The sequence below is a fragment of the Odocoileus virginianus genome, chromosome 9, assembly GCF_023699985.2.
Source record: "Odocoileus virginianus isolate 20LAN1187 ecotype Illinois chromosome 9, Ovbor_1.2, whole genome shotgun sequence".
In the NCBI taxonomy this organism is placed as follows: Eukaryota; Metazoa; Chordata; class Mammalia; order Artiodactyla; family Cervidae; genus Odocoileus; species Odocoileus virginianus.
In genome coordinates this window covers 33,129,985-33,157,771 of record NC_069682.1, presented here as the reverse complement: position 1 = coordinate 33,157,771, position 27,787 = coordinate 33,129,985, and the positions used below count along the sequence as shown (strand labels likewise).

The window sequence follows — 27,787 nt, the reverse complement described above, 5'->3', positions numbered from 1 at the left end:
CTCCTTATGTTGGTCAGCGATGTTTTGCTGTCAGTCTGTCTTCATGAGGATGCAAGTTCCAAGAGATATTTGAGTTCCTCTGTGTCTCCAAGTCTGGCCCAGTTCCTGGCATATGGTCCCTGCCCTGTTAATAATTGTTGAGTGCCAGGCTCACCCATGTGTACCCATCTTCATTGTGTGACTCCATTCACTAGCTTGTCCTCTTTTCTCTTTTTCATCTACCAAGTCCTGTCTTTGCTTTAAAGCCCAAGTCAGTACCAACTTCTCCCTGGTTCTTTTCCTGGTTTTATGTTCTCAAGAGTATTATACAGTTCTTACGCCATCCCCCCACCGCCCACCCCCACTCCTGGCAGGAGTTACAGAATTAGAATCAAATACGGAAACCTGAACTTTTTTTCTTTCCTCTTGGTCTCTGCATATGTGCTTAGTAGCTTCAGTTGTGTCTGATTCTTTGCGCCCTCATGGTAAACCGCCAGGCTCCTCTGTCCATGGGATTCTTTGGCAAGAATACTGGAGTGGGTTGCCATACCCTCCTCCAGGGGATCTTCCCAATCCAGGGGTCGAACCCACATCTCTTATGTCTCTGCACTGGCAGGCGGGTTCTTTACCACTAGCACCACCTGGTCTAATCAGCCTCACAACTACCCAGTGACACTTATAGCTCCAAGAGACGCTTAGTTGTTCCTGAAACTATGAATGTTTATATGCCAACAAAAGGCTAAGTTGGGGTGAGGCAGTGTCGGCTTCTGAGTTGACTGTGTGGACATAAAGAGAGGAGAGAAAACCATTCGGTCTTTAGGCTGATTAACACCATTGAAGTGTGCTTTGGGTGGATTCAATTGGCCTGGTGCTACTGGAAGTAAGGAATATATTTTCTTGCTGGTTTTCACTGCATTAGATCATGTTGTTTTAACCCAAGGGCCTCAGGAAGTGCAGGGTAAATTGGAACACTCAATCAAGTTAAAAAAAAAAAAAGACCTTAAATGGAGTTATGGTTGATTGTGCCACAAATGTTAAAGTTCAAGTTGACATTCCAGCCTGAGCTCGTAATGTTATTACTGAGGACCCCTAGCAGGGGGAGGGAGAGAGGGGGTATCAGACTTCAACACACTGGTCGTGACTTTTGTTACTTTAGAAGAAAATGAACCTTGTGATAACCTAACTCTTCTGTGTTTGTTTATTTTCTCGCCTGTTCAAAGGTCAGTCCGGGCTGGACAGCAAGTGTCCGTATACTTTGCCATTTGCTCGGTGGGCCTCAGCTGGTGGAGCATAAATGCCTCAGGGGAAAACTGTAGTCCCCTGGCCCCTGCCCTGGCCACCCCATCTCTGCAGCGCTGGCTGACTTGCGGTGGGTTGGGTGGTCCTGTAGCCTAGAGGACACACATCCCAGAGACTGTAGCATCTGGCATTATCTCTGCATGCTGTTGACCTGGAAACATGCATGGTGAGTCTGCAACATCTTAGTTCAAAGACTGACAGTAAACTATTGCCTGTTGAATGAACCAGTCCCAGTAACACCACTGTGTTTGGGAAGCTGGACTTTTCAAAGATAGCAGGTAGCCTTTGGGCATAATTAAGAGTGGGAGAAGTCTGTGACAGCATCTTTCTGGTTCTTCTTCCTTCATCCTCATCCTCTGGTCATGGTCTCTCCTCAAACGTCAGTCCCTTGTTTTCAGTTGCCCAGTCGTGTCCGACTATTTGTGACCCCATGGACTGCAGCACGCCTGGCTTCCCTGTCCATCTCTATCTCCAGGAATTTGTTCCAACTCATGTCCATTGAGTTGATGATGTCATCCAACCATCTCATCCTCTGTCGCCCCCTTCTCCTCCTGCCTTCAGTCTTTCCCAGCATCAGGGTCTTTTCCAGCAAGTCAGCTCTTCACATCAGATGGCCAAAGTATTGGAGCTTCAACTTCAACATCAGTTCTCCCAATGAGTATTCAGGGTTAATTTCCTCTATGATTGACTGGTTTGATCTCCTTGCAGTCCAAGGGACTCTCAGGAGTCTTCTTCAGCAGCAGTTTGTAAAGCATCAACTCTTCCTCATTCTGCCTTCTTTATGGTCCAGCTCTCACAACTGTATGTGACTACAGGGAAGACCACAGCCTTGACTATACTGACCTTTGTTCGCAAAGTGATGTCTTTACTTTTTAACTCACTGTCTAGGGTTATCAACCCCTTAGAATATAGTAACTGATCTTTATGGCTTATGACACAGCCTCTTGGGTGATATTTAGTTAATTTTAGTGATGTTCCCAGGCAGCAGGAATTATCATTACGACCTCTGTTTGATCAACAAGAGAACGGAGGGAGATCCTGAAGCAGGAAATACAACTTGGTCTCACGTCTCAGATCACACGGCCCGGGCAGCACAGAGCCCCTGCCCGGAGCCCTCAGCGCCCCAGGGGCGCCCTCACCAGACAAGGGCAACAAAGCAGGGAAGCCAGATGCATCTTCCACGATGGGGCATTGTTTCAGGTGCTTGGCACACAACGCCTCATTCTTCCTCCCAATAACCTTATAAAATAGCTATTCTATTCTCATTTTTAAAATAACAAAAAGGCTTAGGAAGACGTGAAGACTTCCACCAAGTGTATGACAAACAAACAGCTCCATTAAATCCATCTTTATTAAAAAAAAAAAAAAAAAACAAAACCTGGAGGAATCATGACCCCAGTGTGGTGTTGCCAGGATGCAGGTGGCATTTCGAGTCCAGATGCACCTGGTCCACAGCCCCCGAACCCTGTGGGAGAAATGCTTTGGGTGGATGTAGGGCCAGGAGGTTTATAGGCAGAAAAGCATCCCTGTTGGAATGTTAACTCAAAAGCCAGCGATTTGCATTTCAAACCAATGCAGTAGTTGAAGAAGAGATGTAGGTGCTGCCAGATTTAGGTGAGAAGGTTGCTGGTTTGAGTGTGTGAACCCCAAGCCAAGGAGACATCAAGGCAGAGACCCGCTGGTGACTCTGGATGGCTCTGTTTGCTAGAAATCATTTGCCAAAACCTTAGTACATTTTTGTTAAACACTTATTTTAATAATTTTTTTCTCCTTTCCCTATGGCTGTTTGCACCCCTGTCCACACACCAATCAGCCTTTGCCCTTCTCTGCTTGGCCACTGCAGTCCTTCTAGGCCCGGCCTGTCTCTTGCCTACTGGGCCTGGGAGCCCGGTGATCCAACTTTCAGGTTGGCCAGAAAGCCATCGATATCTGTCCTTCCCTTTGCCCTTAGAATCTTGTCACAGGGTCTCAGGCTTGCTGGGTGTTTGATGGTCAGACTGATTGCTCAACTCTTGTGGTACCAATCAGAACTCATGCCCCCACTCCACCCCGCACTAGCCTCACAGCATTGCTAATCAGGGATACAGGGCCCTGTGACAGGTGAGAACCCTGGGATGAAGGGGCAAGGATTTTTTTATGGTATTGATGATCAATCATTTTTATTATCTTAAAAAATTTTTTATTTGAGTGTAGTTGATTTACAATGTTGTGTTAGCTTCAGGTGTATAGCAAAATGAATCAGTTATACATAGATATATGTGCGTGCTAAGGTGTTTAAGTTGTGTATGACCTTTTGTGACCCTATGGACTATAACCCACCAGGTTCCTCTGTCCGTGGGATTCTCTAGGTAAGAATACGGGAGTGGGCTGCCAGGCCCTCCTCCAAGGGATCTTCCCAATCCAGGGATTGAACTTGTGTCTCTTTGCGTCTCCTGCATTGGCAGGGGGATTCTTTACCACGATTTCCCTGGGGTGGGTCAGGAGTCCCTGCTCTACTGCCTTTCAGCTTTTTGATATGATCAAAGATGGGATCAACAGAAACTGCAGTTTCCTTTTCTGAAAATAGGGATAATAATATCTCCCTTCTATGTATCACAGGGTAGTCAGGGTGAAAAAAAGAAGTACAGCAGAGCTCTTCAAAAACTGCAGACGCCTGTATTAGTTGTCACTATATTCTCCTCTGAGACTAACCCCAGGAGACAGGTTGTAGGTTATTTGGACACCTCTTGGCATCTATCTGGAGGAGCCCCCGTCTTGCTGGTGGAGCAGGTGCACAATCCCTCAGCCATCTCCCAACGCATCTCCTGAGGACACGGGGCGGTACTTGCTGTCTCTCTGAAGCTCAAGGCCAAAGGTTCTCAAAGTGTGGTCCCCAATCGGCAGCATCAGCGCTACCTGGGAACTAACTAGAAATGCACATTCTCAGGCCCCATCTCTGACCTACTGAATCAGAAACCCATTAATCTGTTTTAACAGCCCTCCAGATAATTTCCACACTTGTTCATGTTTGGGAACCATGAACTTGATCTTGGAGCCTCTGTAGAAACCAAGAACAAGAGCCCCACCTTTTTAAAAAAAGTATACTGAAGTATTAGTTGATTTACAATGTTGTGTTAATTGCAGGTGTTGGCTAAACGATTCAGCTATAGATGTACATATATCCACTCTTTTAAGATTCTTTTCTCATATAGGTTATCACAAAATACTGAGAAGAGTTTCCTGTGCCATATGGTAGGTCCTTGTTGGTTGTATATAGTAGTATGTATATGTTAATCCCAAGCTCCTAATTTACTTCTCCCTACTTTTCCCCTTTAGTAACCAGAAGTTTGTTTTCGAAATCTGTGAGTCTATTTCTGTTTTGTAAATAAGTTTATTTATATAATTTTATTCCACTTACTTATGAGTGGTAGCCTGTGCTATTTGTCTCTCTTTCTCTGAAGGCATGCCCCCCCCCGCCCCCTTGCCAGCCTGTTACTGGCCCTCCACAACACGAGCGGGCATCACAAGGAAGGTTTGTGGAATTCCAGAGCCTCGAGGGGCTCCGGAAGCCAGTTTTCAGGTTGGCTCATTCTGTAGCTGAGGTTCTGCAACCCCAAGGGGCTCAATGAGAGCCGATCCAAACCCAGACCTAGAGCTGGGGTCAAGGTGATGCTCAGCACAGGGCTCCTCTCCCACTGTCTGTCCTGCATCCACATCACAAAGCTCCATGCATTTGCTACTCAGAGGAGGAGCGAAGCTGGGTCCCTGGAGGGCAGGGCCCCTGGGGAGATCTGGGCTGTGTTCCTCGGTGGCCTGGAAGATGACGTCATCTCCAGGAGTGATAGTGTTGGGGGGAGGGTCCTTCCATTCTCCTGAAGATGGAATCAGGTGTGGACCTTGGTCAGAGCCCTGAGGGGCCCCTTCCCTGAAGGCTGCTTTCCTTGTGGGCATGGGCATCCTGGCTGGTGTGAGTGTGAAGGCTGTGATTCTCGCTGCTGCTGTTTATGTATGGAATGATGCCAAGGTCAGGGTCAGGGTCAGGAAACATTTTCTCCAGAAGGCCAAGGTCAGATAGAGCAGAGGAAGATTGCAAATAAAACCCAGCATCAGGGAAAACCGTCACTGCCAGCTACCTAGGCTGGCTGGTTCCTGCAATAAAAGTTGAAATCCTAGAATGACCTAAAAACTTCCCAGAAATCCTTACTTCAGGCTCCTAGGAAGTAAGGGAAGTCTGAGAGTGACGGTGATTCAATTAACTCATAAACAGCCTGATTCTCAGGAGCAAAAGTTATCTCTTTTCCTTTTCCCCTCTCCCTCAAATTGCTCCTTTGGTCCAGAGGTAATTCGACCTCTTAATAACACCAAAATGTTTCTATGGAATTACAGAACACCAACAATTTCATCCCACACCCTGGTTCAAAGAGAAGTCTACCATGATTTAACAGTGACTGCAATGTCCGGGAATAACTTTCTAGCTTTGAGACAGCCCTATGGTAATGCCCTGAGCCCAGAGTCTCTGCTTGACCCTGGGGTGGGTGGCGGGTGGGCATCGCACTTCCTCTTGGTTTCCTCAACTCTAAAGTCAGAAACTGGAGTGATCATTTTCACGATTAATTTTAAAGGTGGCTGACAAGGCCTCATAGAGCTCTTAGGACACAGAGGAACTGTTTGATTAATTCGATCAGTCTAGACTGGCGACTCACCATGGAGTTGGAGGGTGAACTACCCTGTTAGTTTCTTGGCTTTGATCTCGACCCAAATGAGAGTCAGGTTGCCAGGTCACGTGAGGGGGTGTAGCCCCCCCAGCCGCTTCCTCCAACACTTCCACCCTCAGAACAGAATCAGAATGGTCAGTCACCTTCCTTTGGTGTTACATGAATCAGGAAAGGAGGATGGCTTTGTTTAATTCATCTGCTTGGAGGTTTTCTGTTTGCTTTTGAAAGCTGAAGCTGGCCAAAACAGCTTGTGGGTTTGCAGGAACAATGCACGCATTTAGAACTTAGAGGTTTGGGGCGATGCCTCTCCTGGATTCTGTTCGGTAAACACATTTCCATCAAAAATATGAAAAAGCAAGAAATGAACCAGGGTCACCCAGAATATGAACTCCTCCTCAGGAAGCGCCCTGGCTTGCTGGCGGGCAACACAGGCTCTCGGAGGAATTTGAGAACCAGGTTATGGACATGGTCCTCATCGCACCTGGACCTGCTGCTATCATCACCTTTCCTGGTCTCATGCACAAAGGAGCTTATTCGTTATTGTCTGAAGCCCTATGAAGCTTCTGGAACAGGGCTCACAGCCCTCTTACTGAGGTCACCGCGTGATAGTGAAACAGGGTCGTTGAAATACTGAGTTTCAACTTCCCCTAGAATGATCTCGCTTCCGGTGTCAGTAGCAAAGCGCAGCCCATCTTCCCAGTTGGGCGCGCTGCTTCCCTCTCGCCACTAGAGGGCGAGAGAGACCCAGGCCCAGGCCCAGGCCTGTTCTCTCCGGCCAGAGAGGGCACCCCTCCGAGAGAAGAAAGCTGAACAACAGAGCCATTTAACTCTCTGAAAAACAAACGTGACAATGGTTGTGCAAGTTCCAGTGTTGGGCTAGGGGAAAAGGGTCACCCTGGTGTGGGTTTTTTTTTTTTTTTACTTTTTTTTAAAAAACATTTTTTCCCCCCATTCTCTAAATAGTGAAGACATTATTTTAAATAACTTGTATGATTCATGTGTAAGAATCAAACGTGTGATAAAGGAGTGGCTGGTGACTTGGGGCAAAGGCCCTATTCGCGGCTCTGACACTCTGGCCCCAGAGCCCCAAGATGCAAGCTGGTTCCATTCCGGTTTCTGGAGGGTCTGGTCCCAGAGACATCTCAAGGGAGACTTTTCAAGAATTTAAAATAACGTGTTACAAATGAACTTATCTATGAAACAGAAACAGACTTACAGACATAGTGAACAGAGACTGTGGTTGTGGGAGGGGGGTGGGTAGGAGGATGCAGGGAGGGGAGATGTACTGGGAGTTTGGGATTAGCAGATGCAAACTGTTACATATAGCATGGATTAAACAACAAGGTCCTACTGTTTAGTATGGGGAATTATATTCAATATCCTGTGATAAACCATAAGGGAAAGAATATTAAAAAGAATGTATATATATGTATAACTGAATCCCTTTATTGTATAACAGAATCTAATACAACATTGTAAATCAATTTTTTTATAAGTGGAGAAAATAAAATGTTAGCAGAAGTTGGGAAAACAAACTAGAATGACACCAGGAAGAAAGATGTAGGCTCTCTCCCTCCACCCTCCTCTGCTTTTTTTCTTTTTTTTTTTTTTGGTATGGAATTATGATATGGAAGTGAAATGATTTCTGAGGAAGCTTTTTAGAGTCTGCTGAGTCTTTATTCCCACAGAAAGTTAAATCTGTCCAGGTGGTGAGTGGAAGAAGATGAATTCTGTCAGGACAGAAAGAGATTCAGGTTTGGGAGAATTTCTATCAGTTTAAAATGGTTCTGAGATTTTCTCCTTGGTTTTGTATGGATCGCAAACTTGACTTGAGAGCCCAGTTATCAGCTGTCTTCCTGTGGGCCATCTGCTGTTTGCAGTCCACACTGTAATTCTCTGCCAATGAACCAGACCTGCCAGGTTAGTGAGGGTTGGGCTGTACTCTGCTTTTGTGTGTGAATTAGAACAACTCTCAAGCAGCCAGGGCCCGCCCAGGGTGCAGGGTGGTTCTGAGAGTGGGAACTGAACTTCACCCTCACTCAGCCCTTCAGCGGGTGTCCTTGGTCTGGAGCAGCTTGGGATAGTCTGAGTTGATTTTTAGGTCCTGAGTCCTTTCAGATGAGTTCCAGCACCCAGCAATTCCCCTACTTTTGGAAAATGACACATTTCATCCATAACTAGAACCTGTGGCTGAAACTACAGCATCTTTGTGTTGAAAGACATTTTAAAGGGTCACCTGCTTCAACCATTAGCTCACTCGTCCTTCACTGGTCTTCCCTTTAAGTGCCCAGGAATCACAGCCCTTCTAGGCTCCTGACAGCAATCATGCTAGGAAGGTCTTCCTTATTTTTAAGCTTTCTTGACAGCTTGCAGCTGGCTTTCTCTGGTCCTTGGTGCACCCCTGCCATTATACAAGCAAGTCTCCTTTTTTACCATTGAAAGTTTTCCCTTCACTTTTATTGTTAAGCATAACATTGAGTGCCCTTATCAACTTGATCACTCTTTCATCAAAGACCTTTTAAGGTGCTCCGCCTGCATTAGGGTCATATTCTTGAAAGGTCTGATCAGTTTCCAGTAAGACAGGCATTGGTGCAGGACTTTTTTTTAACTTGCATTGGCATCAAGTTGCCTTGTCAAATATGTCTGTTATTATCTGCACCAGTCTTTTTGTTTGTTTTTTTCTTAAAGATCTTTGTTTATTTATTTATTGATTGATGTGGACCATTTTTAAAGTCTTTATTGCATTTGTTAGAATATTGTTTCTGGTTTATGTTTTGATTTGTTTTGGCCACAAGGCCTGTGGGATCTTAGCTTCCTAATCAGGGACTGAACCCTCAGCCCCTGCTTTGGAAGAAGTCTTAACCACTAGACCACCAGGCAAGGCCCTCCGCATCTTTTTTTTTAATGTTTGCTTGCCAGGCTTCTTATTGCAGTGGCTTCTTTCATTGCAGAGCACAGGTTCCAGGCACACGAGCTCCAGTAGTTGCAGCTCAAGGGCTCTAGAGCTTGGGCTCAGTAGTTGTGGTACGTGGGCTTAGTTGCTCCACAGCATACGGAATCTTCCAGAACCAGGGATCGAACCCGTGTCCCCTGTGTTCACAGGTGGCTTCTTATTCACTGGACCACTAGGGAAGGCTTGCACCTGTTTGTAAGGGACAGTGCTTCTAAAGGATGAGGTTAGATGGCTACTTTTTGGAGGCCTTCTTAAAGCATTTCTTGAAAAGTAGTAATTCCACCCTACGACCGGATAGAGAAGGTGGCCCTCGCACTGGATCTAGATTTCACTTTTGAGGCTCTTCCACAGAATCTGGACATGATCTTAGAGATCACTCTACTGGTCCTACCTGTATATATAAGGTAGGTCCTACCTGTTTATATAAGCAGGTGTGGGGACGTGTCTCCATGTTTGGCCAACATGACACCCTGCTGGGCTGAGTCCCCGCCCCCCACCCCCCAGCCCCAGGGGCAGTGGCCCCTGCCACCTGTCCCAGCCACAGACACTTCACACTGCTTTGCCGTGTGTTCCAAGTTTTCTACAAGGATGCACAACTTTTGCAACCAGGAAAAATATATATATTTTACATTTGTTATATTTATATAAATGTAACTGTGGTTTTTCCAAACACACCTCACTCTCCATCCCTAAAAGCCCCTGGCCTGTCTGTCCACCAGCAGGGGGCCAGTCGGACGGTCTGTTCCCTCACCTCTGACTGCTTATCATCAATGATAATAATATATAATTTCCGATCCCCATTTTGGTCGGAAGTTAGACAACGATAAAGCCCTTTCTCATCCCATTCACCACCTTCCCTCACTCTCCCGCTCCACAAGTTCGGCGGCTTGTTTTGAAGACCCCAGCGTGCAAAGGGGAAAAGGGAAGGAGGTTCTGGGGGGATGTAAGACTGAGATCTCCAGCCCGATGGGGACGCGGCGACACACGGGTCGCGTCTCCACTCCCTGCAGCCTCTAGCCTGGGGGGGTGGGGGGTGGCTCTGAGCAGACCGGATGGGTCTGCACCCTCGTTTATTTTGGACAAAGTCAGGGAGGAGGCGGGGTGGCAGAGAACAGCGGGGAGGAGCAGGCAGGTGAGCAGGTGAGCGGGGCAGGTGAGTGGGCAGCGGGGGCCCAGGGGTCCTGACCTTGAGGCTGTGCGGTAGGACGCCGGGGGACCCAGGCGGGTGCGATGCGCCGGGATGCTTCGTGCCGGGGCACCGTTACCTGAAGGTGGAATAACTGGGCGTCTCGCCGCGCTCGGTTCCCCAGGACTTCGCTCGCTCCCGCCTCCCAGCCTCCCTCCCCACCTCTCCCTTTTTTGGGTCGGCCCAGCCTCTCGGCCTGGCCCTCCTCTCTTCCTTTGATCTTTGCCTGGCTGACCCTCTCCGGCCCGAGGCCCCTCTGGTTTCCCATCGAAGGGCCCCAAAGACGCTGCTGCTATTTTTTTCTATTTGCAACGGAAACTCAGAGAAACCTGCACTAGCATTTATTTTCTACCAAAACGCATATCTCCAGGTACACTTCTCTGCTTGCAGTAAACCGGGAACCGCACGCGTGTGTGGAGTCTGGGGTTAACTTTCTCAGACTTCCTGGATCTGCCGGGATGAAAGACGCTCCTCCCCCACCCCCCGCCCTCTGCCCCGCCCCATCTCTTTCTCTCCCTTCTCTTGCTGAACTCTTGAGTGTGATGGAAACAAAAAGATTTTAGATCTGAAAAGGCTTTGATTACACCTCCAGGCAAAAATATGGAAACCTAGGCTTCTTTTCTCTGCATTATCTACATCTGTCAGGGGCCGAATTCACCTATTTCCAGAAAGATTGCAGGGCTTCCCAGGGGAGTGACTTGAAAGATTAGGGAAAAGTAACGTCAGCACCCTCCCTGCTCCCAGTTTTTACAAACTTTTGTTAAAATTAGACCGTCACCTATGTATACCTTGTGTGTGTGTTAGTCGTTCAATCATATCTGACTCTTTGCAATCCCCTTAACTGTAGCCCGCCAGGCCCCTCTGTCCGTGGAATTTGCCTGGCAAAAATACTGGAGTGGGTGGTGGGTGGCAAGAATACAAGAGTGGGTAGCCTTTTCCTTCTCCAGGGGAGCTTCCCAACCCAGAGATCGAACCCAGGTCTCCCACATTGCATGCAGATTCTTCACCATCTAAGCCACCAGGGAAGCCCCTATGTATACACAGGGGCATGAAATAGATAACTAATGAGAACATACCCTGTAGCACAAGGAAGGAACTCTACTTAATGCTCTGCGGTGACCTAAATGGGAAAGAAATTCAAAAAAGAGGGGATAAATGTATATGTATAACTGATTCACTTTGCCGTATAGCAGAAACTAACAGAACATTGTAAAGCAACTATACTTCAATGAAAATAAAATGAAGTTAGACAGTCACCAAAAAGAAGGATGACAGGATTGTAAACCTTTTGAGGGCTGGAGGATCTTCAGGAAATTTATTGATCATCCATGTAAGAGAGTGTGGCTCATGAGCAGTTCATGGCAAGTGTATCCATAACCAATCAGGGTTTTATTGGGAAATGCTTCCTTCTAGCAGTGGTTAAGCAGCATCAGACTTTTTTGAAAACTGCTGCTGAGTTGGAGATGTGTAGTCCAAAGGAAGGGGTTCCCTGGTGGCTCAGTGGTAAAGAATCTGCCTGCCAATGCAGGAGACACAGGTTCAATCCCTGGGTTGGGAAGAGCCCCTGGAGTAGGAACTGGCAACCCACTCCAGTATTCTTGCCTGGGAAATCCCATGGACAGAGGGGCCTGGTGGGGCTATAGTACATGGGGTTGCCAAGAGTCAGACGTGACTAAGCGACTAAACACCAACACAGCAATAGTGGTAAAAGGAAGGGCCTACATATTCAGCGCATGTGTATCAATCATCAGCTCTGTCTTCCACAGAAGAAGACAGAAGAAGGAGGTGCAAAGACATTTAAAACATGAACCTCATGTTTACAAAGCCCTTTCACATTTATTTTCTGACTTTCATACAAGAATAAGCTGACCTCTTCATGAGCAGCATGAACATGGTGGCTTCCAAGGAAGCCTTGAATCTGACCCTGATGGTGATTTGCTCCTTGGCCATCTTCTGGCTCAGAAGGCAAAACAGGCTGAATATTATGACTAGAGTCCAGGGGTCTAGAAACCTCCACTCAAGACATAGATTGAAGGAAGCCCACCTAATGTCCCCCATGCATTAATTAAAAAAACTTTTTTGACTGAACACACACACACACACACACACACACATACACACACACACAATCCAAAGGAATCCTATTCCAGGGTGGAAGATTCTTCTTGTTTTTTCCCAGAAGACCAGAGGCATGAATTATGGCTCTTGGGAGCAGCTAAATCTCTTGCGTAATGATAAGTTAGCTGACCAATTTGTCTCGGCTGATTCTTGGACTATCACCAGTCATGGGAGGTAAGCTTTGTGGCAAGATTCTTGCTGTTTTTAGGGAGACAGCATCACCCTGCCAGCCTGGCTTGGCTGCAGCCTCGTTTGTGCCCCAGATCCTCAGCTCTCAGGAGAAGAAAATCCTAAAACCACCCAGACAGCCCTGAAGCTATCATCAGTGCATCTAGATGATCAAAAAATGGATTCGATTCTCATGAAGACTGTGATTTTAAGGAAAATCATGTAACACTTCTATAGAGTGTCACACTTAGAACTTTATAAGATGGTCTCATGTTCCTCTCATAGGATATCAGAGGCAGCCTGGTCACCTACCACAGCTGTCCCTTGCGGGGAAGGGGTGGTGAGATACAAAGGGACAATTCATCTCTCCTGGTCACATGCTGAGTGATGGAGGGGGGGTTACAATTCAGGTCTTCTGTCTCCCGGTTAGTGCAGTCCCCTCATCTGCAAGGTTACCTCGTTTCCACCGGAAACACCCTTGTTCACGTTCACTTATTAAAAATAAGACGCATTCAGGACCACACTGTGCAGGCGTCCAAGGGAATAAACAAGTGATAGAAAGGATTTCTGGTCTTTCAGGGTTTACAATCTCCTTGGGGAGCCTGATAGAAAAGGAAAATTTAGTAATGATGCAAACAATGCTGCTTTTTTAGAGAACTCTCTTCGTACTCCTGTGATTTTATGAGGAACAGCTAAGTGGTATGGGGTGGGGCAGAGAGGGTGGAACTGTGAGGAAGCCAGTGACTCCTTTGGCTTCTGGGTTGTAAAGTTGATGGTTTTGGCTTGTGTGTTACATACAGACTGGCAGGCACCTTGGTCTCCAGTATTCAAACTACATGTGTGGAAAAAGCCAGATGACTATTCAGCCCGAATACTCATCTTTCTCAGGCTACTGGATAGAAAAGCTCTTTCAGCTGCCATGTATATGCGTGCTAAGTCACATCAGTCATGTCTGACTCTCTGCAATCCTATGGACCGTAGTCTGCCAGGCTCCTCTATCCATGAGATTCTCCAGGTAAGAATACTGGAGTGGGTTGCCATTTCTTTCTCCATTAGTTGCCATAGTCAAGTGAAAAGACGGGAGAGTCCAGATTACTGTCTATTAAAAATAATCCAAGTTCAAAGTGTTTTTTCAGTCCTGGATTCTGGAAATATTCTGCGTCTTTAGTTCACATAAGATGGGCCACCTTTATTTGGTTACGTAAGTTTTTTTTTTTTAATTTTTGAAATTTGGACATTTTTCAACTTTTACTTCTTTAATTACTTTTTCTGAACCCCTCTCCTGGAATTTTGGTTACATGTATGTTAGACAGCTTGACAGTAACCACAGGGGCACTGAGGCTTCTTTTTTTTTTTTGGCTGTGCTGTGCGGCATGTGGGATCTTAGTGCTCTGAGCAGGGATTGAAACCGTGCCCCTTGCAATGGAAGTGAGGAGTTTTAACCACTGGATTGCAAGGAAGTCCCTTAAGTTTCTTTTTGATGAAGGAGTTCCTTGGCGGTTCAGTGGTTAGGGCTTGGCTCTTTCACTGCTGGGGCTGGGGTTTCATTTCTGGTCAGGGAACTAAGATCCTGATGGTAGCTAACACTCAAGTGATAAATTCACAAATTAATAATTTAAAGGAATAATCTTAATTCCACTCACTCATACTTTTCTTATTTATTTATTTTTTTTACAAGGGGAAATATATTTAATAACATCAATAAAATTATAGTTATTCATTAGATGAATGTGTCCCACTTTCTTTTTTTATTTTTTCCATTTATTTTTATTAGTTGGAGGCTAATTACTTTACATCATTGCAGTGGGTTTTGTCATACATTGAAATGAATTAGCCATGGATTTACATGTATTCCCCATCCCCGTCCCCCCTCCCATCTCCCTCTCCACCCGATCCCTCTGGGTCTTCCCGGTGCACCAGGCCCGAGCACTTGTCTCATGCATCCAACCTGGGCTGGTGATCTGTTTCACCCTAGATAATATACATGTTTCGATGCTGTTCTCTTGAAACAATACTTTTCTTATTTAAAAGGTGAGTTAAACATGAGGGGAAAGTTTCTCTTTACAGAAGTGTTCCAGCCAACAAATGAAGCGAAAACAATAGAATATCACTGTTTTGTATCCCCCAATGAAACAGTGAATCTAGGCAATGATTATCAACAACTTCATATCACACAAATAGAAAAAAACAGAGTGAACTTCTGAGAGACATACATATCATCACCTAGGAAATAGTCTTGCCAATTGAGTCTAAATCTGATCAAGCCTTTTGATCTAACAACCAATTCACAGGAAATAACAGCAGGAAAGGGGAACATGTTAAGTGACACCATGGAGATGCAATCTCATGGAGAAGCGGATTCCAGACCAGAGACAACTCTGTAGGACATGTGATTTGATTGTTTCAATAAGTAACTAGCAAAGAAGGGGGGGGGGGGTGCAAATGATAACCGTAAAGAGTTTTAAGGACATATCGATCAATTATAGTGTATGAATCTTTTTTCAAGCCTAATTCTAACAGCAACAAAATAAAAATAAAAAGGAGAGTTAAATGATAACCTCATTTGTATCTGTGCATCATATATACATATGCCATATGGGAGGCCAGCACCATAAGGCATAATATGGCATATGTGTGTGATATACCCTATAGTCTTCCTGGTCCATGACCTTGATGAGGGGCAGCAGCTGTGGATTTTTTTTTTAGCCATGCTTGATATTAGCCAGGACCCTGTCCTAGCTGATTGTACCATAAACTGAGCATTTTGAAATTGTCTCTCCATAAACTGAACAGCAACCTCTCTAAATGGGGGCTTCTGATTGTATAAAAGCAAGCAGAAGTTATGAAAAGCTAAAACTAGAAATGGGGGAAGGATGCCAGCTGTCTGTTAGAGAGGCAAGAAGCAAGGAGAACCTTGGGAAAAAGAGACCCAAAGTGTTCTAGTTTCCGGTTTCAGTGTTACTGGCTTCCAAGGAAGATAAGTAAAGCTTATAAATGACTGGCTAGCCATATGCTTACAATAAGCCTATTGTGTCTTCCCAAGAAACCCCTCCTAAAATAACTCATCTTTAAGTGTGTCTCTTATTCTTCTAATTAAACAAATTTGACTGAATTATAAATGTGCACATTTTAAATGACATCTTTGAAATAGTGGGCTAAAAATCTAAGCAAGTGACACCAAACTATGAATGGGCCAGTGCTGGGGGGAGTTACTTGTGTTTAAACAAATGCACAGCAGAATAGGAGCTGATGTGTTAGGTGACCAAGGGGAACAAAGGAAGATTACTGAATATGGGGGAAAACGCATTGTAAGTTCTTCCCCTGATATCAAGGATGTGAGCAAGAATTGTTCAGTGGTGTTCTCAGGGCAGCTCAGGGCTCTCTTCACAACCTCTGCCCATAGGGTACATTTCCCTGAAATGCATTAAATATTAGAAGATATGTTCATCTGGATGGCATTTCATTTCACAGGTTGAAGGCATACATCACATTTAATGTGTATCTTAATACTTTGTAAATGGCAAAACAAATGCTGTATAACTCATTATTTCCTTGGAAATTGTTATGAAATAAGAACAGTGGCAGGGACAGAAACTTGATGGCAAATGTTAGTCATTTCAAAGTTCCACGGCAAAAGACATCATTCTGTTCTGGCAATGAGATTTCAGTTTGGAAGATCCAACATTAGAGGAGAATAACTGGAGGAGGGAAGTTATTACTGCAGTCCTCCCCTTGTCTGCAATTCTGATATCCACCCAAGGTTTTAGTTACCTGCTGAACTGTCCAAAAATATTAAATGGAAAACTCCAGAAATAAACAATTCAAAAGTTTTACTTTGCATGCCATTCTGAGCAGTGTGATGAAATTTCCTGCTGTCCGTCTCACCCTGGGATCATTCCTGTGAACTATCCTCTAGTTCAGGGTGTCCTGTCTGTTAGTTACTTAGTAGCCCTCTCAGGGCTTCCCAAGTGGCACAGTGGTGAAGAATCTCCCTGCCAATGCTGGAGACGTAGGTTCGATTCCTGGGTCAGGAAGATCCCTTGAAGTAGAAAATGGCAACCCATTCTCGTATTCTTCTCTGGAAAATTCCATGAACAGAAGAGCCTGGCAGTCCATGGGGTTGCAAAAAGTTGTACACAGTTCAGTGACTGAGCACACACACATACACACAGCCCTCTCAATTATCAAATGGACCATCATGGTCCCAGCACTTGTGTTCAAGTGATGCTTACTCTTAAAAATGGCCTCAAAGTGCAACGAGAGTGATGCTGGCAATTCAGATATTCTCTTACTGTGCCTAAATTACACACTAAACTCTTTTCTAGGTATGTATGAAGAAGAAAAAATCCCCATAGTCTATATTGAGTTTGGTACCATCTAAGGTTTCAGGCATTCACTGAAAGTCTTGGAAGCTATACCCCATGTATAAGCTTGAATAAATGTAGAACTGTGGAAATACAGGCAGGTTTTGGAGAGTAGGCAAGGATGCCAAATGTCAAGAAAGAGTCTAAACGTTGGGTTTTCTAATGAAAATATCAAAGCTTTGAATTTCAGTCTTTCGCTGTTGTTGTTTAGTTGCTCAGTCATGTCTGACTCTTTTGTTACCCCATGGACTGTAGCGCACCAGGCTCTTCTGTCCATAGGATTTCCCAGGTGAGAATACTGGAGTGGGTTGCCATTTCCTTCTCCAGGGAATCTTCCCGACTCAGGGACTGAACCTGTGTCTCCTACATTGCAGGAGGATTCCTTACTGACTGAGCCAACAGGTAAGCCCTCAATGTTTTGTACATGAACAGTAAAAAGAAAAAAAAAAACCCCAAAAAAGGCAAATGAAGTATTGCCAGTTGAGAACATAGAACCCCAAATACTATTCACTGAATGAATTTCAACAGTGTTCTGGGTCAAGGATGTTCCTTTAAGCAGGAATTTAAGGTAATTTCTCTGCTTTAAAAGATTAATTTACCATTTTAGTTAAAAGAACAAAAGGAATCAATCTGGTTATTTGGCATCAGGTAGGCAAAACTAGTAGAAATTATTGAATAATGTCCAGAAGTTCTACTGGCTGAATTGGAGACTATATTAATATAAGTCAATAGAACAAAGACTGTATCAAGGATCACACAGAATATATTTGATACTATTTGATTATAAACGATGCCCACTGTTAAATTCATAATGTTCTTTTAATCTGTTTCTCACTGTATTCTTTCTTATAAGTCTTTATTGAATTTGTTACAATACTGCTTCTGTTTTATGTTTTGATTGTTTGGTCTTGAGGCATGTGGGATCTTAGCTCCCCAACCAGGCATTGAACCCTCACCCTCTGCACTGGAAGAAGTCTCAACCACTGTACGGCCAAGGAAGTCCCTGTTACTTACTGTATTCTAAACTTAGTTGCCTTAAATTTTTTAAAGAAAACCTCAACTCAACAGATACTCCATGGATACTTTGTAGAAATAAAATACACAGTAAATGGAATGCACTTGAATCTTCCTGAAACCATCCCTGCCCTGGCCTGTGGAAAAACTGTCTTCCACGAAACCAGTCTCTGGTGCCAAAAAGGCTGGGGAATACTGTTCTACAGTATCTGTAAGATCTACGGTGTTTGTAAGACTCCATAGCATTTTTGCTTGTCTGTGGGAGAATGGACATTTGGGAATCTTCTCCTTTTTGTCTAGGCCCTATCACACTACCTTCTGAACTCTGCACTCTGTTCTTTATCTCCTTTTCCATTTTGAAAGAAAAAAGAAAAGGAAAACTTTACACTAGACAGTCATTCCTTTGAGCTGGGCTAATCTCTCACCTTTGACCATATTCCAAAGAAAGTAAATTTTAGCTTTGCCCTCCTAACTTCTGAGAACAAATGACTTCAAAAAACCCTGCTACTGGGAATTCAAAGTGTTATCTAACCTCTGTGGATTGTTGGTTGGTAGGAGATTTGTATAACAAGCAGAAATGTTAGATTCTATCTCTAGACTGCAATAGTTTGTGTGCTATCCAGGAACTTAAACACAACTGCTTCTGAACAAAATGTACCAAGTTATTTTTCATCTGCATCTTGCAGAGAGGCATTGCTGAAATGGGGGATCTCGTATAATTTCGGGAAACAATGGCATTGTTTGTGTAAGCAGAGATTGCAAGGGTATTTACATCTTTGTTAAAATGAGTTCGGACATAAAAACCCTTGAGGGTTTTTTTTTTTTTTTTTTTTTCCTATTTAATATAAGGAAAAAAACTTCAGTGTTTTTCTGTGGTGTAGGACAACCATGGAAGTGTATCATAGTGGCATATTGTGATTGTATAGTATATGGTTCATATATATCACATGTAGAACACTGTTAGAAAGTGCAAAACTATTATAATGTTTAATTAGTGCAAGTTTTACATCTCAAATCAGCTTTCTGTTCTTGGGTATAGATAGCTGGTTCCCAGCTTATATTTTCAGAATTCTCTTCATAAGGGTAAAAAGAATTTTGGTCACTGATTTCATTTGTTGATTTAAATAAAAGAAAAAGTCCATTAGAGTTGACTATTTTCTCCTTGTCAACCTACATGTGGGAAAGTAATAACCAAATTATATACAAAACAAGTAAAATTCTGTAGAGAAGCAATTTTTCTTGAGCCTTAAATTGAATTAAAATTGTTGTTTATCCTCTCAACTATTGATATGGCCTCATAATTGACATATTATGATTTTGATTTTCCATATTGATTGAAACACTAGTTCGTTTAGTTGAAAAGTCCATGTCTGCTCCAAAACCATTAAAGAGCAGACTTGTTTCACTTAAAACTAATTTTTAGCCATTTAAAAATCTTGCCCATTAAGCTAATAATGAATGCAAAAGAAGTAGAATCATTGCCTGATCATGACGTACTCATTCTGAATTGTACTTGGAACCAAAAAAGTATACATCCTGGAATAACAATAATTGATATAAATTCAGCAAAATATAAACATCAGTGTTTGAAGCCTTTGGGTTGAAAGTAAAGGAGCTTAAGTAACACGAGGACCTTATCTAAGAGCCTGAGTTAACCCTGAGATGAAACTTAAGGACTGGAAGTTAAGCCAAGGACTGGGAATTCATTTGGAGTTAACATCTGTGCCACCTTACATAGCTCTGTCATTTTTTTTTTTTTCTCTTGCTTTGCACACAGATGGACTCTGAATTTGTCTTCCATGAAGTGACCTCTAGAGATTGACTAGCAGCTCAGTCTAAAGACCCAGAAGAGGGAAACTAATTTGTCCAACTGGGGTCATGTGACAAGCTATCGTCAAGAGGGGCAGACGGCCAGATGGCCCTAGGCTGGCGGCCAATGCCCACTCCAGAGAAAATGGACAGTCTCTGAACAGGGCTGGGAAGGCACTCAGAAAGTGTTTACTATAATATGACTTTCATCAACACATCCCCCTACACTCTCTTCCATTAAAGTTATTTTTATCTGTATCACAGGTAAATATGGTTATTTCCTGGTGCATCTCTGTCCACTCCTTGCTCCACGTGTCATGCTCCAGCAATAAAGAATTGCTTGTCCTCCCATCCACCCACCCCCTCCTTACCACCCACACGCTCCAGTGCGATCAATGAATATCATGCCCAAGTTCCTGGAGTCCCTGTGCTTGTAACGGTCCCCTCCCAATTCTTTCAGTTGTTAGGAGTCATGGTGGGTGTCACTGCTTCCAGGAGACCTGGACTTGTTTCTCTTCCTAGGCTGGTTCCCTCAGCTTTCTTTATGCATCACCACTGTGCTCCTAATCTCTATTATCTGCCAGCTCCACTGTTTGTGATTTACTTTTTAGTTTCTGACTTTTAACTGCACAAACTGTGAGCCTGAGCTACAATGGGTGGTCCAAAAGTTGAATGAATATACTCTAAGTTTCCTGTTAGCTAATAATTGACTCTAGAGTTAAAAGGGAGTGTGTCATTACAAGAACAGTATTGTCTGCACAAACCCCTTAGAACTGTTAACTTGTCAAGGAATTAGATGTCAGGAAGTGCTAATCAAACCCCTCCTCAGGACTGCTGGGCAGCTCCCCCCCTCAACCATCCCCCCAACTAAAGAAACTCCTGCTCTTTACCTGGTGCCCTAACCGGTTTAATTTCCTCTTTGACCTTCCGCTGGGCCAGCCCTCCCTTCTTTTAGATGCAATTTTGATCTAGTGAAGTAATGGGCAGAACATCAGTTTATGAAATTATTTTATTTTTCTACATATAGACATTATTTTTCAAAGGCAGTTTCATTAACTACATCCTGAAGCTCTGTGGACTTCCAGCAACTTTTCAAGGTTCGCTTGGATTTTCAGTCCTAAAGACATATCTACATAAATATACATAGCTTTTCTTCTTAGTCTTAAAGCTCATTTCTGCACTCTAGTCCTCAAGGTTTGACTGCTCCTCCTGCCTTAACTTTAAATGCGCCTTTCTTCCCTGCCCCACTCCTTGACATTGTTATCAGGTCGCAAAATGCTGCTGATCCTAAAAGGAAATTTTGCAAATGGTTGACTTTTGTTAATTCCAGGTTTTGGGGAGAGAGGAGAAAAGAGCTTCCCTCAGATACTAGTTTTAAACTGAATTTCACTTCCACAAAAAAAAAAAAAAAAACACAGCATCCCGCCACTCCCCCAACCGCCTTTGGGTACGTTGGGGCGGGCAGCCCCTCAAGTTCTAATAAATGAATTAGCGTTTCAGAAAGGAGATCACCGCCGGGCTGATATTGATCAGGGTCAGCCGCTGTGTTTGCCGGCGACTGTTTGGGGGGTGGTTAATTGAGTGTCAGTCTCGGCCTGTGTCGTCTCGCTGGCGCCGGGTGCTTTTGGATTTGCTAATTTTCGTTAAGTGTCTGTAGCCAGCTACTCGTCCCGTCTACCCCGGAGAACTCGGCGGCTCCTGCTGATCAACAGTCTGTCTGTCTGGGCTTTATTGATCACAGGGCGGGCGAGCGAGGCGGATGCGCAGAGGGGAGGGGGAGAAAGGCGGAAAGCGTCCCGCGCCCGGCCTCCCTCCCCGGGCGCACGCGGGCCGGCAGGGCTCACTCTAGGGTCGTCTTTCCCCCGGCTCCCGAGGCAGCCGCGCGGCGGGACGGGTCCGAAGGCGTCCACGCGGGTCCCTCGCGAGTTTCGGGAAAACGAAGAGGAAGCCACATGCTGGGGCGCGCCGGCCCGAGGCCGGGTGGGGAGGATCGCAGAGGCGGGGGCCAGAGGCAGGGCCCCAGGCCGAGCTCGACCCGCAACTCCCCTAAGGTCACGGACGCCCGTCCTCCGCGAGGGGGAGCGCGGGAGACGGCCGGCGCCGGCCGCAGCCCAGACGCCGGCGCCGCTCTGAGCCGCGGGGCAGAGCTCTCCGCCCGCGCCCGGCCCGCCCCCCGGCGGAGCGGCTGGAGCCCCGCGGCCAATCGCACGGCGCCGGGGGCGGGGCCCGGGCGGGGCCGGAGCGGGGCGGGGTCTGCCGGCTCCCAGCGCGGGGCGCTATTTACAGCGCCGAGCCGGTGGGACCCAGGCGGGCGCAGGCGGGAGCTTGCGGCGGCCAGTGTCTGCGCGCGGGTTGCTGGTTCTCTTTGCCGAGTGGCCGACCGAAGAAAGCAGAGCCTGAAGCCCAGCCAGCTGCCGGGCCGAGCGGAGGGAGCCGGGACTGCGGAACCGGACCGTGCCCCTCGCGCCACTCCAGCTGCTCTCCATGCTCCGGCCGCGGCCCGGCCCCGCGCCCCGAGCATTACCCATGCACTACGCGCGCCGGGAGCCGTAGGCTGCAGCTGCGCCGCGGCTCCGGGAGCCGGCGGGGGCGCCGGGGCCGTGGAGGGGGGCGTCCATGGATCGCCACTCCAGCTACATCTTCATCTGGCTGCAGCTTGAACTCTGCGCCATGGCGGTACTGCTCACCAAAGGTGGGTGCCCGCCGGTTGGCGGGGCGCGCGTTCCCCGGGGAGGGCCGCGGGGTCCCGGGGCTTTGTTATCGGCGGGAGAGGCGGCCTCCCGCGCGGAGCCAGCAGGTCGCGACAAGTTGTCTGTTCTTAGAAGTCGCGGCGGTGGCTTCGGGGCCACCCGCCCACCCCGGTGCCCCGGAGCCGGGCGCGTGGAGGTGGAGTGAGACCTCGGGACGAGTGGTTGTCAAAATGTTTGTGTGAGTCTGTCGGTCGTGAACTTCTGAGCGTCTGCAGCCGCGGCGTGGGGCGGGAGCGGGCGGGAGCGGCCGGGAGGGACCGCAGTCTCCCGCCCCGCCTTGGACCGTGCCCGCGTGTTTCATGTGTGTCCCAGCTTGAGTCCGAGTGTCTCGGTTTGTGTGCGCGACTCTGTATTTGAATGTGTGTCTGCTGTGAACGTGTGTCTGTATTTGAGTGTTTTTGTCCGTGAGTGCACTTGGGTGTCTGTCGTGTGTCTCTCTGTATTGGAGCATCTTCCCTTGTTGAGTGTCGCCGTGCTTAAATGTCTCTGTCCGTGAGTGTCCGTGTGTGTGTGTCTGAGTGTCTTTGTGACCCCGCTAGCGGTGCCTCCCCGCGTGTCGGTGTCCCAGGTGTGTGTCCGCGTGCAGCGGTGTGGGGAGCGCTACTGCTTGGGGGCTGGGAGGTGTGGACTCCGTCAGCGGTCCCTTTTCCCACTCACCTCATATTTTATAAACACTACTCAAAAAAAAAAAAAAGTAGCGGTCAGTTTCTTTTTTTCCTCCCGCTGCAGGCTTTCACCTTTTAGGTGGAAATAACCCAGACAACTCTTTCTTGAGTTTCAAGGGCCCTCCACCTCCCCTGCCACGAACTCTGACTACTGTGAACAGATAATTTTTCTTAAAAATAGAAGGCATTTTTAGCTTTTGCACCACTCCCCCTCCCCCTTTTCTCTAATTGCCATGTAGCAGGCATGAGGTTGAAGGATCAGCCGGGCCAGCAGAGATGATGTGCTACAGTATTTATTTATTTTGGAAGAAAGGCTGTAATTAACCCTAAATAACAGCCCTCGTAGCAGCCTGCAGAGGGAAGCCTCCCGGTCTATCAAAGACCGGCCGAACGGGGCCGGACCGCGGCTGACATAAGTCACAGATACCGAAACTATGCGCCTGATAATGATATAATTAGGGGATCAGAGGTTTCTGACTGCTGCGGACTTCAAAAGCTTTAAAAGAAGCCAGCAGCCTCTCCTGTAGCCGTCCTGACTGAAGCAGACATTTTTGTTTAATCACCACGTACAGTAACCAGAAAGGGGGGCAGACAGAAGAGCATTGTTCCCTGCTTCAAAATACCAGTCCCCTCCTGGCCTTTTCGCATGCCACAGGAAGAAACTTTATGAAACAGCAGAAATATAGTTTTAATACAGTAACACAAAAGTCTATTCAACTTGCTCCAATGTGGCTCCAATTTAAAAAAAAAAAGTTGTTAGAACTTTCCTAGTTACCTGTCAAATTTTTATTAGACTGTTTTAGGTCATTGAAAATATAGTCTTTAAAATAGGCTCTCATAAACATTTAAGCAGCGTTTTGCTTGTATTCAGCTTTCTTTTTTTCTACATGAGGTCTGAAGTGCATGGGATCAACATGGACTTTTAATCTGTTTTATTTCTTCTTTCAGTCTATATGTGGAATTTGTCAGACTTAGGGATATTCAGTCATCACCCACTTAAGATCAGTGAGCTTTCTGCGAAAAAGCGAGTAAGCTTGGAGAGAGGAGTAAAGAACTTGTGCAAAGCAGGATTCTAACTGGAAGGTCTTATTTACTGGAGAAGGGAAGGGACCCCGGCCCAGACCCAGAACAGGAGGAGGACCTCTGGCTTTGCACGGTGAAACTCAGGTTGCCAAAGATCTGTGTTTAGTTGGCTGGGGTTTTTTTTTTTTTAAAAGAACTGAAGCACTAGCAGCCTTACGGTGGCCTGGAATTTGGACACATAATTAAATGAGACATCTTACTCAGGCATTCAGGAGAGGAGGAGAAAGAAGAAAGGTGAGGCTGGGAGATTTGTAGAGCAGCAGTGCCCAGTGTTGGTGTTTAATTTCAGAGCTTTGGTTTCTGTAACTAAGACAGCACTTCAGATGGAGAAGCTGGGGAGAGGCATGTACCTGAGTTCAGTTCACAGCAGGCTACAGCCGTGGCCTGTGACAGTGACTGAGGTCCACCGGGTCAGGTAGCATGTGAGTGATCACTCCCAGCCCCAGATTGTTTCAACCAGAAATTGACATGGAAGTCTCAGATCTTGTGGCAGAATGTTAACCCGCTTGCAACTCACAAACTAAGTTTTATAAAGGAAACTTTTAATCACTTCCTGTAGAAAAATTTGAGGTTTCCTTAAGGATTTTTCATTCAACCAGCAGAGGATTTTCAGTTCCAATGTTTCCCGTTTTAGATCCCATGTTGAATTACACATAAAAGTGGGGAGTTGAGGGGTGGGGGGAGGAGGGAGCCTTGCAGTTTCACCCCCTCCTCCCTGCCCCCAGTTTTATGACTTTCCATTTGGGCTGAAAGAAATTGACTTTGGCAAGCAAACCACTAATTGTAAACTGCCTAGTTCCTGTTTTACAATATCTGACTAAAAGCTCCCCTGCATGAACAGATCTTTATAGGCAAAGTTTGCCTTTTCTAGAGAGGTTGCAAATAGCTGCCCAGTTTCATAGTTTTAAAACCTCCTGACCGGAGCAATTTCTAGATTGTTGTGTTTCTAGTTAATAACTTTATAAGGTGTTAGCGAAAGCTCTTAAACCTTGGCACAGCCCTTCGAGGCAGTAAACAATTCAGCAGTTCCGATCAAATATTTATACTGACAAAATCAAAAAACCTAGCATTTTACGTTGTATGGTCATGTAGGATTAAAACAAGTCAATAATGTAATTTTTGTAATTTCTCTCCTTACGGTAGGAGAAATCCTGGTGATGATTATTTTGCTTCAAAGATAAAAGTGTTATTTTTAATTACTTGCTAGCTTTTCCTACACTGAACTTTCATCCTCTGCAATGTGGATTAATACATTTCTAAAATGATATTTACCTGACTTGGGATTCGAGCACTGACTTGCACAAGGGGCTCCAGGGATCCATGTGGTCAGCCCTTCTAAGTCCTCAGCTGAGTTTTCCCTAAAGTGAATGTCTTTGAAATTTGGTGTCTGGTAGTGCTAGCGGTAAAGAACCCACCTGTCAATGCAAGAGACTTTAGAAACACAGGTTCAGTCCCTGGGTCGGGAAGATCCCCTGGGGGAGGGCATGGCAACCCACTCCAGTATTCTTGCCTGGAGAATCCCATGGACAGAGGAGCCTGGTGCGCTACAGTCCATGGGGGCTCAAAGGGTTGGACATGACTGAGCGACTTAGCATAGTACAGTTGTTGAAGCTGATGCTTTATCTGGTCTGAAGCTGTTTGATGCAATTGCCCATCATTTTCAGGTGAAATCAGATGTTACTGTGATGCAGCCCACTGCGTGGCCACTGGTTATATGTGTAAATCTGAGCTGAGCGCCTGCTTCTCCAGACTTCTGGATCCTCAGAACACCAATTCCCCGCTCACCCATGGCTGCCTGGACTCCCTAGCAAGCACAGCGGACATCTGCCAAGCCAGACAGGCTCGCAACCACTCCGGCAGCCCCTCGCCCTCCTTGGAGTGCTGTCACGAAGACATGTGCAACTATAGGGGGCTACAGGACGTCCTCACCCCGCCCAAGGGCGAGGCCTCAGGTAGGAGCAGCACCCCCTCTGACCAAACCCTTGCTTGGCCTCTAGGCTTGTGAGCCACGGCTTTGTCTGTCTGCTGTTGATTTTGTTGTTGATGTAATTAGAGACGGCTGAGGGAGAAGCCAGGCTGGGTGCAAAGATGCATCTCTATTGAGTGACTTTCATGTCTGCCTGAGCCCTAGATATCTGTCTACATAATAGGTTTTGCCTGTTTTTATCCAACATTTTGAAGTCATTAAAAGGCCATTACTAATCAGTAATGACAGTCCGTAAACAAATGTTTTTGGAAGCTGCTCTGCCTCGTTGGGCAGCATTTCTGTTCTAAATGTTGATTGAATCGGAAGCCTCTGTTTAAGGGGATGGCTGTTGTTCAGTCACTCAGTTGTGTCCGACTGTTTGCGACCCCATGGACTGCAGCACGCCCGGCTACCCTGTCCTTCACCATCTCCCGGAGTTTGCTCAAACTCATGTCCATTGAGTCAGGGATGCCATCCAACCATCTCCTCCTTTGTCATCCCCTTCTTCTCCTGCCCTCAGTCCTTCCCAGCATCAGGGTGTTTCCCAGTGAGTCGGCTGTTTGCATCAGGTGGCCAAAGTATTGGAACTTCAGCTTCAGCATCAGTCCTTCCAGTGAATATTCAGGGTTGATTTCCTTTCGGATTGACTGGTTTGATCTCCTTTGGTTGGGGGAGGGTACCACATTTAAAAGGAGAGATGCGCTCGCATAGCTCCAGGAAGGGGTGACCGTGTTTGATGGGTTTGCTTGTGCCCCCTGTAGGACAAGGGAACAGGCATCAGCACGATGGTAGCAGAAACCTCATCACCAAAGTGCAGGAGCTGACGTCCTCCAAAGAGCTGTGGTTCCGGGCGGCGGTGATCGCAGTTCCCATCGCCGGGGGGCTGATCCTGGTGTTGCTAATTATGCTGGCCCTGAGGATGCTGCGGAGCGAGAACAGGAGGCTGCAGGAGCAGCGGCAGCAAATGCTCTCGCGTTTGCACTACAGCTTCCATGGGCAGCACTCCAAAAAGGGGCAGGTGGCGAAGCTGGACTTGGAATGCATGGTGCCCGTGAGCGGCCACGAGAACTGCTGTCTGACCTGCGACAAGATGAGACAGGCCGACCTCAGCCACGATCGCATCCTGTCGCTCGTGCACTGGGGCATGTACAGCGGGCACGGGAAGCTGGAGTTCGTATGACGGGGCCTCATGGAACTGGACGTCTGGGACCCTCTTGAGTTCTGCTGGGCGGGAGCACTTTATCTGAAGAAAAAACTAACTCGCGTCATCATCTGCGAGAGACGGAATGACCTCTGCAAACGGAATCTTGGCTATTTCTTCTGAAGGATTATTTGCACAGACTTAAATACAGTCAAAATGTATTATTTCCTTTAAAATTATTGAAAAGCAAAGAGAGGATTCTGTACACTGTTACCAGGGTTATTTGCATTCAGAGGGAGCTGGAATTGAGTACCTAAATAAACAAATGTGTTCTCTGTAAGCTCCTACATCTTGATTTATTGTAAAGATTTAAAATATATATATATATATATTTTGTCTGAAATTTAGTGGTGTCTTGTCATAAATTAAAAACTAAGCTGGAAGGGCAAGGAACTACATGTTAATTATACAAGTGAAGACCTATGATTGCTCAGTGTCGTATCTCAACTATAGATTTTGGCTTGACTTTTTTTTTAACAAGACCAAGATCTTGTTTGTTCTTCCATGGCCCATGTGTCGTTTTTTAACAGCGTAGAGA

General features: G+C 46.1%; 1 protein-coding gene and 1 long non-coding RNA gene across 3 annotated transcripts; both read left to right on the top strand.

Annotated features, from left to right (window-relative positions):
- The first annotated feature begins 1,221 nt into the window (after positions 1–1,221).
- On the top strand, positions 1,222–27,529 carry BAMBI (BMP and activin membrane bound inhibitor). 2 transcript variants are annotated; one of them, XM_020893255.2, is made up of 3 exons: positions 1,222–1,444; positions 25,747–26,034; positions 26,810–27,529. In XM_020893255.2, the coding sequence occupies exons 1-3, from the start codon at positions 1,438–1,440 to the stop codon at positions 27,226–27,228; spliced, it is 714 nt and encodes a 237-aa protein (XP_020748914.1). In that variant the 5' UTR covers positions 1,222–1,437; the 3' UTR covers positions 27,229–27,529. The 2 variants fall into 2 exon arrangements, with proteins under 2 accessions (XP_020748914.1, XP_020748913.1); XM_020893254.2 differs by lacking the exon at positions 1,222–1,444 and adding an exon at positions 22,185–22,276.
- LOC110137063 (uncharacterized) lies at positions 7,580–19,842 on the top strand. The gene is made up of 2 exons (XR_011489433.1): positions 7,580–7,892; positions 19,553–19,842. It is a non-coding gene; the product is annotated as an uncharacterized lncRNA (long non-coding RNA).
- Positions 27,530–27,787: the final 258 nt, after the last annotated feature.

Bases quoted from the DNA above. Each gene is read 5' to 3' on its own strand.
- BAMBI (XM_020893254.2), top strand. From the start codon at position 22,201: ATGGATCGCCACTCCAGCTACATCTTCATCTGGCTGCAGCTTGAACTC. The intron at 22,277-25,746 runs GTGGGTGCCCGC...CATCATTTTCAG, and splicing joins GGCGGTACTGCTCACCAAAG to GTGAAATCAGATGTTACTGT. The intron at 26,035-26,809 runs GTAGGAGCAGCA...TGCCCCCTGTAG, and splicing joins GCCCAAGGGCGAGGCCTCAG to GACAAGGGAACAGGCATCAG.